This window comes from Populus alba, chromosome 7 (genome assembly GCF_005239225.2).
Source record: "Populus alba chromosome 7, ASM523922v2, whole genome shotgun sequence".
Lineage (NCBI taxonomy): Eukaryota > Viridiplantae > Streptophyta > Magnoliopsida > Malpighiales > Salicaceae > Populus > Populus alba.
This window is the reverse complement of record NC_133290.1, coordinates 13,972,032-13,985,377: the sequence shown is the minus strand read 5'-3', so window position 1 is coordinate 13,985,377 and position 13,346 is coordinate 13,972,032. Positions and strand designations below refer to the sequence as shown.

Sequence of the window (13,346 nt, the reverse complement as noted above, 5' to 3'; positions counted from 1 at the left end):
TGGATTTTCTCTCGAGTTATCTTCACCAAGTAAAAAAACTTCAACTCACCGTTCATGCAAATCATCCAAGATAATTCATCACCTACTGCTCAAAATAGAATCCCTAAGAGTGAGAGAGACCGAGTACAAACACCATACGCCTGTGTTATATGCTCATTATTAGAGGACAATACCGGTGTTTACAGACAAAAAAATCAGTACCCTTTTCAAAAAATATGAGAAAAAGCATGCATCATACTACATCAACAAGTATATTTACAAGGAAATCAATTTTTTTTTTTACTGACATATATGCACACATGTATTACATATTTTCAAAGACATGAACAGAAAAAGGAGGAGAAGAAAGAGTGATGAATTTGACAAAATAAAAAATCAGGATCACTTACCCAAAGAAGTCCTTCCATTAGGAAAAAAATCAACTGAATCAACAAGCAGACATGAATATTATTAACTACAAGCAGACATGAAAAGTGCTCATATGAATTTTATTAACTACAAGCCAAGATGTAATATATTTTATTTGCAAGGAGTGTTAATACACTATTAATTAAACTGATGACTTCTAAGCCATTACATATTGCTGGATAACCCTCCATCTTTCGGATTCAATCAGGAAAAGGTAACCTGCAAGAATTTTGAAGTTGCGTAATATCAATTAACATTATCAGGAATCAAAACAATTAAAATAAATTATTTGCATGAAAATGAGTGTAACAAGCCAACCCTAGTGTAAGAAAAGCAAAACAGCTATCGTTGTCCTGGCGAGGATCAGCTGAGCTCATACTGCTGATATTGGTCACTAAAGAATCTGAGGACTGGCCTGGTTCGAGCAAATGCCCTTGTGCTGCTGATAAATTCATCACCTGTCCAATAAAAAATGAAGTCAAAATTGAGAGTTTGTAACAAGAAGGGACTGAAAATTCGTGAGAGATCTCGTAGTCTCACTTGTTGCTTCAATCGCTGGTTCTCTTCTGCTAATTGCTCCCCCTAAAAATTAACCAAAGATAATATGAAATTGAATAGAGTTACCATTGTGATCATTTGATCAAGTATGGTAATAATATTAGTTCATGCACATCATATATATGGCTGTGTTTAATTTTATTGATTCAGGATTAAGTTTTGAAGCTTAATTTATAACTTTCACGATTTTTTACACAAATAGCCTGAAAATGTTCATAGTAAGGAATGTGACCTTGGCCTTGAGAGCATCGATCTCCTTCATGCTTTTTTCCTCCTAAAACAAATAGAAGTTAAAGCATATTTGTTAGGTATTGTACAAAGTTTTCAGCATATACATGCAGGAACAACCTATCTACCGAATTATGACAAGAAAAGACTGCGCATACCTTTTCCTCGACCAATCGACGCAAGCTTCCTTCAATTAATTTTTCTAATTTTTTCAGTTCTTCCGAGCTCAATACTTGTAGGTCTTCTCCCCTCATGTGCCTGTCATCAATGGATCATTATATGCCTCAGCAATGAAAATAGGAATGTTCATCTATGGTATCAACCATTATTAATCTTGTAACTTTACCTCAGTTCACGGTTTTTCTCTGCTATTTCTTTGATCAGCATGGCATGCACACCACCATCAAGCTAAAAGGACAAAAGAATATTGCTTTGTTAATGCATAGACATACTATCTTATATAATTTAATAAAGTTCAACTTCTTGAAACAAAATCATTATCTTCTATGCCTTCAACTTAATTGAAAGATTTTGAAACAAATTATTGTTGGAAAAAATTATTTTTAGACAAAGTTTCTGGACATATTTAAGATCTGATTAGAAGTGAAATTCATCCATTTTTTGGTTAAAATCTTTTGAAATATTTTCTTCAACATGAGCACTATATAAAATATTAAAATGTTTAAAACTAATTATAAGTGAATAAAAATTTGATATCAAATAACAGCTGGTGGAGTTGGTAAAATACCAAAATCCAACCATAAAACTATCTCACGTTTAAAAAATAGAAACTACTCTTTGTGTATATGGTCTTTATCCAACATAGGAAAAATAGAAATTCTTCTCTTCCAATGCCTATATATATATATATATATATATATATATATATATATATATAGAGAGAGAGAGAGAGAGAGAGAGAGAGAGAGAGAGGTTTTTGCTTGTTTATAAAAAAAGAAGAAGGTATTCCTTCTAAATTATCTTCCTATATTTTCATATTTTGTGGTTATTCCATTTTTCATATGCAAAGAGAGTGTGTTGGTTTAGTGTTGAAGTAGCATCAAAACTAAGTAATATAATTGTTAAATTCTAGGAGACAATTTGCATTTAACGGATACTTTAAAGTATGGGGGCATCTTGCAAAATTAGCGATACCTGATGCCTAAAAGATCTAGATAGGATCTAAGGTTGTGAATTGTATATGTATTTGATATCAATATGAATATAATGTTAAGTATTAAGGATAATGATTTCTTATAAACAAGTTTTAAGGATATTTATCCCAATACAATAATAGAATCAATGAATGCTATATTCTTTGAAGATGTGTTTCAATTTAAGAAAGCTTATGAAATTCATTCACTTAAGAGGATAAATAAACTAGCTCAAACATTTATCATTAATTAAGATAATAATAAAGTTGATCCAAAAAAGAGTAAGAGACTGTAAACCATCAAAATAATTGGCCTTGATTTTTTAACATAATTGTTAGAAAATAAAGTTAAAAGCTACTCCAAGGCAAAGTATTATCCTGAAGCTTCCTATTAAAAAGAGGCATTAACTAATGAAATTGAATACATTATGCATAATCATTTATAAGAACTAATGGTTCTTCCACTTGGAAGTAAGACATTCATTCATAAGTGAATCTTTGAAAGAAAAATAAAAACTAATGGAACTATTAACAAATATAAAATAATGTTTGTTAAAAGTTTCAAATAACAATAATGTGTAAACTATTTTGACCCATTCACCTATATTAAGAATAACTTTTATATGAATATTAATAGCTATCATAGTTATTAATAAGCTTAAAATACATCGAATAGATAAAAATACATCTATACAACTTTCTTAGATGATGATTTTGACTAAGAGGTGTACATGAAACAACCTAAGGGTTTTTGTTTATTGAAAGGCAATAAAAAGAAAAGTTTATAAACATGTCAAGTCATTATATGATTTCAAATAAACACGTAAATAATAACTTGAAAATTTGACAAGGTAATATTGTCAAATGACTTTAAACTAAAATGAAGTTGATAAATATATTAATATGAAAAACCCATATAAAAATTATGTTATTGCATTTATTTATATGGATGACATGTTAATTTTAAACAACAATGATTATATAATCTAGTCTATTATAAAAATATTAACCAATAAGTTTGATATAAAAGACTTTGAGTGTTGCATATTCATTTTAGAAATAAAAAAATTCTAATTCCTTTGATGGATTGTTATTTACCATATTTTTTATATTCATCTGAGGAATAGTAAATGCACAAGTTTAAATTTATCCCTCATTGAAAAAATAGAAATCCTTCTTCTCTTCTAAGGCCTATGTGTGTGTGTGTTTTTTTTCTATATTAGATAAAGAAAAACTCTTTTTGTCTTTCAATGCCTATACATAGAGGATTTTGTTAGTTTATAAAAAAAATAAAAAAAATATATTCTTTTTGAATTATCTCTCTATTTGTGTTTTATGTTGTTATTCTAGTTTTTGTGTAAAGAAAAAATGAATCAGTTTTTTTAAGTTCATTTAGGCTTAGTGTTTAAGTAAATCAGTAGTTATATGATTGTTGAATCATGAGAGGCAATTTGCATCTATGCTTACACCAATAGGCGGGTAAAATTTGTCTCAACAACAAAATATACAATTCTTGCAACAATCATCTTATTTTATTGTATTGTATAATATGCACTTCAACAAGTGTGATTTAATTTGTTAATAATCTAAGTATTTAATATCTTTGGTTGGCATCTTCAATTAGTTTTTTATATATTGCTCCCATACACATGCTTATTTTATTCCTTATAGTTTGTGATTTATTATTTGATTTAAAATTAAAATTTAAATATTAATTAATTAGTTTTATTAAGTAAATTTAGGGCTATTATATAACTCTACTTGATTATTAAATCTAATAATTATCTGGTGTAAAGTTGCAAACCATCATCCTTTTTTATGAATTCTTGCTATAAAATCAATGCCGTATCCTATTTCAAAGTATATCTTAACAGCAACATGTGGTGAATCCAAAACATGGTTAGCAAAAAGACTAAGGACTAAGAACATGGAGGGGGAAGATGGTGTCAATGGCAGGTCGTCTATGCCTCCTAAAGAGTGCTAAATTCCTCACCATTAATATACTCTATTCTCTCACATCAATTTCAAGGTTTTTTGCAATATCAATGCAACAAGCACGCCAAATCTCAAGCTTTGAGACTTGGGTGGATAGTGCTTGGATTTGGAGTCTTATCTAAAGGATGGAGTTATGGGTATTTGAACAATAAAAGTAAAAAAACTTGACGAATATTATTCAATCACAAACACTATCTTAAGCAAAGTTAGATAAGAAGATTTGGGAAGCGAGCAAAGACACGGGATTTATATTGTAAATCCGAGGTGACGGTAACTGGAAAGCTAATATACGGGCTGGCATGGCTCCTCCAAAAACAAAAACTCTGTGCTGATTAGCTATGAAAACCGACTTTGTACAAAAAAAATAAAAAAACCCGAGGAAATCTCATCAATATGGATGCAGCAAGATGTCTTTTCTGCAGCAAATTTATTGAATCAACGTTACACCTTCTCTGCCACTATCATTGCTCTTGGTGTTTTTGGTCTAGAGTAATTCAATGGTGAGGAGTTTTAACTAGCTTGAACTCACAACACAGAAGGTAGCCTCACATATACAGGGTATGATTTGACTAGAGGATTGGATTGTGGATCGACGCTGCTAAGAAATAAATAAATGTTACTATATATGGTATGGTTTTTAGCCCCCATATCTGCAATTTTGTTTAGCTTCATGCCTTGTACTTTATCTTAGTTAGTCACTCTCTCTGTGGCTGCCTTTCTTTTATTAATAACACTATAGCTGCAAATAGAGTTATGAAAGTTAAGATTACTTATTTTTGATATCCAGCAAAACAAATTATACTTCTCTTCGCAATATAAATCGACACATTTAATCGAGGAAAAGAAAGATTTCGTGGAAAATAATGGGAAGAAAAAGAAAAACTAATTACAAGAAAATCTAGCCATGCACTCGTTATTTGACTTACCAATCCAGCATTAATCAACAGAAAAAAGAAATTATCGTTCACCCTTTATTCATTTCTTCATCTTATATGAACATCAATATTGATATATATGGGTACAAATTCAAAATTAATCTTGATAAGCGACAACAAGAAAACTAATTACCTGCTGCCCAAGAGATAGTTGATGAAGGGTGTTGATGTTCTTTGGATGCAGACTGCGCCTTTCAATCACTTCCCCCATGCTTCAAAAAATAGGTAGGCCAAGTCATTTCACGAATTTTTGGTGATGAAGAATAGGGTAAAAAACTAGTTAACAGTGCCGTTGGTAGAGAATTTAACTGCTAGCTACTAAGATTGTTCCAAGTATTCTTTAAGAAATGAACCCTCTCTTGTCTAATTAGAGAGAAGTTCTCTTTTCAATGATAAATAGATTATTATCAATAGGAAGGTAACTATCTCATGTAAAAGAAATCTTAATATTAAGTAAACCCTAATATTAGATACAACACCAATAATAAATCCTATATTAAAGAAGCTTATAGTGGTAAATCATTTTAACAATACCAAACCCTAATATCATATGCCAGGTCAGGTCATTTGAGAACTCTCATTTTCCATCCTAAAGATCTCGTACTGTGAGTACCAAAAGCTTAAATCTCACATTGTCTTAATGTTTAACTAATCTATACCTCTGTAACATAAGAAATATATACTCCAAGACCAATAGAAAGTAACATCAAGACAAGGAAAGAGAAGGCCTAGTTCCGAGACTACCTGTTGAAAAACTTATCACACATCTGGAATATATATAGCTGGTGATTTTGCTGAGATCTCACACTACAAAAACCCTAAACAATCTAGAATAATATAAAACTGAGAAGATCTAATAAAAAGGAATCTGGGCACAGAAGCGAGCAAGACCCAAGAACTCATGTATTTCAACCTAAAACCAAGTATGTAACGGTAAGCCACAAGTTATCAAGAAGATAATCCTATTTTGCTACAACAGTTTCACTGCAACAATGACAATTGCAATCATTATCTATAGAAGTTTTATTTAGATCGATGCTCACAAAAGTAAACTCTTTTATGACGGGAAAGGAGATTCATCATAAATTATATTCTTACATCCCTTGTTGACATGGTGAGAGTTGGGGCGAAAAGGAGGTTTGCAGAGACAACAGCGCAACAAAGTGCAAAGAAGTCCTTCAACTTTTATGGATATTTTATGAAAGTTCATCATGTTTATGCAAAAGTGTTCCAAATTATAATCTAACCTTGAATAATAAATATCCATCCTTATAATTAAGTATGAAAATTTTTTCATTAACTATACTTGCTGGCCTCACCAAAAAAACAAAAAGTTCAAAAAAAAAAAGTCAAAATCGTATGTCTTATATTTTTCTGAAGATAAATTATTTATTATTACATTTTCCATATCTTTATATTTAACTTGAAACTTAGTTCTATAAAATCTATTTTTATACTACATGTGAAATTGCTTTTGCATTCTTCCAAAACCCATCCCGTGCGTACAAGAAAACATGTGATCAATTTGCTAAACCAAGGATGGAAATATATGCATGGATGCATGCATGTGAAGGGGGCAATTTCCCCCTTATATAGTTTTCAAATATTCATAGTAGCCCTTAGGAATTCAATTTTGATCCTGCTCTTTCTAAACAATTTGTCCCACTACTTTTAGAAACTTGTCCAATCAGTACATATAACATGATATCCACGTACCACATAATAATTTTAATAGTTGTCTATGGAATTATTGTTTACATGGGCTATTTAACCAAAAAGAGGTTTTTTCTTCTAAAATAAAAGTCAAACTTGAAATTAGCTATGAAACCCTAATAGGTGTTTATTTTAAATTCTAAACTCATTACAAGCGTTATATAAGCACAAGTTACTTGGGTTGAGATGCCTCTATCAAAAATCAAGTTAAAATACTCGAAGCATCAAAAATTTTAATTTTCATACTAAATGTGAATTACAGTTTTACTATTTTTTTCTTTGTTCACTGAAAACAAGAATGGAAATGCAATCCCTATTTTGAAAAAAACTACATATTAAAGGAATGTTTACTCAAATTAATGACTGTTGGGATAGGCAAGACAACTTCATTTTTGAAAAATAAATTACCAATAAATTTTATAATATTTTTGTTAAACCAATTAGTTCAATGTTTTTGATTTTTTTTTTCCAAATAAGTTCATGTCCTATTTTATTTTCCTATAAAATTATAAAAAAACATTTAAAAATATTTTAGTTATCTTTTTTTTTTATCCTAGAGAACTTCACAGCAAGTTTTATTATGTAGCTCTTTTCATTTTTTAGATTTTTTTTCTTGAATATTTTATAGAATTTGTTTTGAAAAATAAAAGATTTATTGTTAATTACTAGAATTCTTAGAAAATATGTAATGAATATTTGTCTTATCATTGGTGTAAACTGAATTTTTTTAGCAATAATGTAAAGCAACTGAATTTTTTTTTCTAAATTCTTATTGTATATAGCATGTGTTTATCATAAAATATCCAATATTAATCAACTTCATAGCAAATGTAAATTTATGAGAACGTTTTCTTCTAGGCTAATAAAAAAGTGTTCTTAAATTGCATGGCTTTTCTTCAGCAAGGATCATAGGGTGTTTTCTTTCCTCTTCTGTTCTTGTTTCTTCTCTACCCGCTACCTTTAAGGTTTTTTCTTTGTGTTGTTTTCTGCAAGATGGTCTTCTGCCGTCTTGGCTTATAAAGAGAAAATATGCTTTAAATGTTTTACACCACTTGCTTCCTTTAGGTAGAAATGTTTCTTCTTTTTCATTGTTTCTGGTGAAAATTTGTGAAATATGCATGGGAAATCTTTAACTATAAAGACCTTACCACTAAAATGTTCTTATAGGAAGCATTAAAATGTTTATTAAATCAGCTCTTCGATCAATTTTTTTTAAAAAAAATGATTACAAACAAATTTTTATATTAAAATTTCATAGAAATTAATATGTTAATTGATAAGTGATAAAATTCATGCAGGTCCATGAGTGATAGATAATTTATTGATCCTTTATATATATAAAAAAAATAACTATCACATATTTATATGAAAGTTTTATATAAAAAGTTTGTTTATAGCATTACTCTTTCTAAAATATCCCAAATTTTCAATTTAATTAGGAGCAAAACTATTCACTCATTACTAACATTACGAAATACTGAGTAGGGTTAGAAGCACTGACAAGTGTCATCGTATCCTCTCCTATATGCCCGTACGCCTCCTAAGAAGATCCTTCAAATTGAATCATTGAATACAACTATTTTCTGATTTTTTTTCAGTAGCAACAAAGTCAAAAGGGAAAGAAAAGGAAGTGATTTAATCTTAACCCCAAAACGAAAAAGAAATTGGTGTTAAAACTATTGAATTAAACATTGTAGGAAAAGAAAATTATTATTATTATTATTATTATTTGGCGCGAGAAGTAATATGAGAAAGTAAAAACAACATTAATAAACTTTCATGGAAGACATTTAAAAGACATGACCTTGCAGCACCAAGCTACCTAGAAAAGGTGGGAAAGTTCAAGAACCAGGGATGCCTGGCAAAGTACATGAAAGTAATAGAAGACAACTGGCAGTATTCTACGGACATAGACTATCACTTTGATCCCATATAACAAGAAAAGAACCAAGACTTGGCAAAGTTTAGAGAGAATATGACACTTATCTAGCCTAATTAAGATTCATCATACAATTTTTCCTAAAATTAGAGCATAATCTCATTACCTGTGAAATAGCAATCAGTGGTTAAGAGTAGATTATTGAACGAAGTATTTGTAAATGCAATTGAACAACGAAGGATTTGTTTTTTATTGAAGAAAATTATCATTCCCATCCCTCATAACCAGAGGGCTGGGGGAGGTATCGGATCACATCAAGATCCTAACTTAAAATCCAAATTAACATGGATGGTAGTGAAGCATTTATTTAATCTTGAAACTAAAATGACATAATTATAAAGATAAACGAGGAAAATATATAATGATCGGGGCAGGAGCATATCAATATATGTAAGAAAATTTGGAGGCTTCGTATACAGACAGAAAGTTTGGAGATGTGCTTGACAAGGTTAAATCTTATGTTGGCAACACAGGAGGTTGGCTCGAATATATAGCAGATTAAAAACTAGGGGAAGACTGGCTATTGATGGTAAAACAAATTGAAAAAACTTTGTTTATGATGTAAACCTTCCTCTTCTTCAAAAAAAAAAAAAAAACACTAGTTCTGGTTTCTATGACTCTATTCATGTACTGAAAAATTAATTACAATTGATGAGTACAAATCAGGCAATTATATCAATATACTACAAAACAAAGACAATGAAGAGACCTTTTTTTTTCACACATAAAAACTATATTATGCTACAAGTCACTTCAGACTACAGCACTATTTGCTCATACATCAATATACGATATGAGTAGTTGCAATCAATCTATTTATCAAAGGATACATATAGGTAGTACTATATTAGCTTAGGGGTATTGAAGTTTCAGAATTTTCCCTTGAATTTTCTGAAAAATGAAGGCCTTACCTTATTCAGTCGTCTATGCCCTATATTTTATGGCACATCCTTATAGTAAGTTGTGGTTTTTGGGTGTACAGAGGATAGCAAAAACAACTTCTATAATATCAGTGGTTTTGGTCTCTAATGGCAGCATAATAAGTACAGGTCGTTTTTTTTAGAAGGAAACATAGTAACTATACATGCATACATGTGTGTGTGTAAAACAATATAAACTAACCAAGTTTCATACATAGGTAGCATTAAGAGGATCTCACAAATGGATGTGTCAATAGTCCTTGAATTTTTTTTTAATTTGCAATAAGTGGCAGCAACTGACATGGTCAAAACCTTTATATCATCAGTACCAATTTCTCCCTAAGCTCCTCTCTCCTTTTCCTTTTCTCTCAAGAAATATTATTTCGTTCACAGATACCAAAAGATTCTATTGTACATCCATTTCAGCCATTCTCTTCTTTTTTCAATTTTGTTGGGTTCAGAAGAAACCGTAGTTAATGAATCCTAGGTTGATCAATGAGATCATAGGTGACATATATAATAAAGTAGGGAAAATAATAAGTAAATGAAAAGGAGAAGAACCTTGTGTTTGAGTACTCAAAAAGCTTGCCAGTTGCAGAAAACACAATGAGAGCAATCTCAGCATCACATAGAGTTGAGAGCTCATAAGCTTTCTTGAAAAGCCCTCTTCTCCTCTTTGAGAAAGTAACTTGCCTTGCAGCTATGTTGTCTATCTTCTTGATCTGGATTTTCTTTCGAGTCATCTTCCCCAGGTAAAAACACTTCAACTCACCCTTCATGCAAAATCAACCAAGATAAGTCATCACATATATAATGATCAAAATAGAATCCCTAAGAGAGGGAGAGAGACCGAGCACAAAAACCACAGACCCTTTGTTACATGTTCTTTAATAGAGGACAATATCAATGTTTACAGACAGAAAAATCAATAACCTTTACATAAAATGAGAAAAAAAGCATGCATCATGCATGCTTAACAAGTATATTTACAGGGAAATAAAATGTTTTCTGACGGCATATAAGCACACATGTATTACATATTTTCAAAGACTTGAACAGAAAAAGGAGGAGAAGAAAGAGTGATGAATTTGACAAAGTAAGGAAATCTGGATCACTTCCACAAGGAAGAATATCAATCGAAGATCTGGAGTTACGTCAATGTACAATAGTGGATCTTGATTGCAAGAAATCAAGGAGGGATCTTTGGTCACAGAAAATCAACCCACAAAAGAGAGGGAGGGAGAGATAAAGGTACAATTATAAGACACACAGGAAAATTAATTGAAGAAAGCAAGTGTCTACTGACTACTTCAAACAACTGTGCTAAGAGAGTTTGCTTATTATGGAAAATCATGAACAGATTATCTTGCTTCAATAAAAGCGGAAACAAATTTTAATAAAAAGAAAATGAAGAAAGACCAGTGAGAGAATATTTCTGTAAATAGAAATGCATAGAATCCCCCTCTGTGGTAAAGTTAGGGAAAGAAGATTAGATTAAAAAAAAATTAAGAGCCGCAAAGAGCAAACTTTTTTCCAAATCAAGCCAAGAATCTTGAACTGAGTATAAAAGACAGCAACAACAACAATAAAAATAATAAACAACACATAATCTAAAACAACCCTAGCTAAAAATTTAAAGCATAAAAGGTAATCTTAAGAGAATCAAGGTGGTGAAGAAGGAGAGTAACCTACCAATAATTCAAGCTATCATTGAGCTATGCAAGAAGGATGTGAGCTTGCAAGGATTGGTTAAAAGTGTTTTGTTTCAGTTCTTCTTAACTATTTCTATCCTGTCTTTTTTCTGGTGCCGCGACACTTCACAGAAATCAACGTCAAGTCCCTGCACCGATGGCATTTAGAGAGGGATAAGAGAGGAAAAATTTTAACAGGGAGATCTTGACCTAGCTTGCAGGAAAAAGATAGATTCTTTTTATAGCCAAGCAAGAAGTCACAGTCTGCAATTTTCTCAAAATGGTTATTATTATTGGAAAAAGAATGTAGGGAAATATATTTAGTAGTTGTTGTATTTATTTTTTTATTTTTTATTTATTTTCATTTGAGTAAGGTAATAAGGTTGTTGTCGAGCTATAAAAGGTCAGATTCAATTTAAGGGGGGACCTTTTTCTTATTTTTTTATTGTTTTAACGTCAAAGTTTATTTTATACGGTGAGATTTGCTTTCCGTACAGATAGCCATGCTGCTGTCTAGTGGTTGGCCGTTGTACCCTCGTACCAATGCTGTCTCTCCAGCTTATCTCTACAGACAGGTTAGTACAAGGTAATTGAGACCAGAGCTACAAGTAGTGGAACACGTCATCTTCTCTTTTTTAAAAATATACTGTTAAAAACAAAAAACAAAATACTCCACAGCTACAAATGCAATAAAGAGAGGACTTTAAAATTGGTGGGCTCTCATGCTAATTAAGTAAACCCAGCACATTACTTTACTTTACTGGGTTGGTTTTAAGATTTTCTAAATTTTACAATAAGTAAAAATATAAAAATAATAATAATGGTAAAAATAATGATAATACATAGTGATGATGATTTTCGGTTCGGATTAATTTTTTATTAAAAAAAAATAACCAAACTGAATTAAAAAAACCAAAACAGTTCAAATCGACCGGTTTCGATTTGATTTTTTATGATAAAAACCGGTTCGAACAGGTTTGACTTTGTTTTTTTAGTTTGGTTCGGTTTTTTTTTTGTTTGGATTCGGTTCGATTTTTTCGGTTTCATTAAAATAAAATCGAAACTGAACCGGTTAGTTTTTTTTTTAATTTTAATCCGTTTTTTCTTCATGATTTGGTTTTTTTAAAAAAAAAATTTTCTTAATTTAATCCATTTTTTTATTTTACACTCATCTCTTTTTTTTTTGTAACCCGGGGTGTCCGGGTCAGCATACGCGCATCATAACTAATCCTCGGACTCACTGAACATCCTGCAAGCCCAGTGAGCAGGTAAAACATCACGGGGATGACATGCGTGCACAAGCAAAACTTGAACTCTAGTGCAGAAAAAAAAACACAAGGCTCTTCCACCGCTGGGTTAGAAGCTCAAGTGCATTTTACACTCATCTCTAATAATACATTATGGTGATTAGGTAACAGTGACTATGATCATAAAGTGATATGATAAAAGTTATTATGGTTATGGCACAATGATACAAATAATATGAAATGAATGACGTGATGGATGGAGATCTGATAGAATGTTGCAATATGTAGTGGTGATGGATGGAGACCTGATAGAATGTTGCAATATGTGGTGGTGATGGATGGAGATCTGATAGAATGTTGCAATATGTGGTGGAGTGATGGTTGGATGATTAAAATAGTTAAATAATATTATAAGTTAAATTTATAAAATACTTTGTGAATTAAAATATTTTTTAATAAATTAATTATAAAAATATTTTATATTAACCAAATTTTCTATTATGTCAAACAAATATAGAGAACGTTGTCAAAAACATCTTACCTAAATGTATTTCAAGAA

The 13,346-nt window shown here is 30.7% G+C and overlaps 1 protein-coding gene across 2 annotated transcripts; it reads right to left on the bottom strand.

The window, feature by feature from the left end:
- Nucleotides 1-423: 423 nt before the first annotated feature.
- On the bottom strand, nucleotides 424-11,837 carry LOC118040327 (MADS-box protein JOINTLESS). 2 transcript variants are annotated; one of them, XM_035047229.2, is made up of 9 exons: nucleotides 11,542-11,835; nucleotides 10,411-10,622; nucleotides 5,411-5,489; nucleotides 1,541-1,602; nucleotides 1,353-1,452; nucleotides 1,199-1,240; nucleotides 949-990; nucleotides 727-866; nucleotides 424-627 (listed from the first exon to the last, which is right to left on the bottom strand). In XM_035047229.2, the coding sequence occupies exons 2-9, from the start codon at nucleotides 10,590-10,592 to the stop codon at nucleotides 609-611; spliced, it is 666 nt and encodes a 221-aa protein (XP_034903120.1). In that variant the 5' UTR covers nucleotides 10,593-10,622; nucleotides 11,542-11,835; the 3' UTR covers nucleotides 424-608. The 2 variants fall into 2 exon arrangements, with proteins under 2 accessions (XP_034903120.1, XP_034903122.1); XM_035047231.2 differs by lacking the exon at nucleotides 949-990 and having other exon boundaries at nucleotides 11,542-11,837.
- Between the last annotated feature and the right edge of the window lie 1,509 nt (nucleotides 11,838-13,346).

Bases quoted from the DNA above. Each gene is read 5' to 3' on its own strand.
- LOC118040327 (XM_035047229.2), bottom strand. From the start codon at position 10,592: ATGACTCGAAAGAAAATCCAGATCAAGAAGATAGACAACATAGCTGCA. The intron at 991-1,198 runs GTCACATTCCTT...GTTAATTTTTAG, and splicing joins TCGATGCTCTCAAGGCCAAG to GGGGAGCAATTAGCAGAAGA. The intron at 867-948 runs GTGAGACTACGA...TTTATTGGACAG, and splicing joins ACCAGCGATTGAAGCAACAA to GTGATGAATTTATCAGCAGC.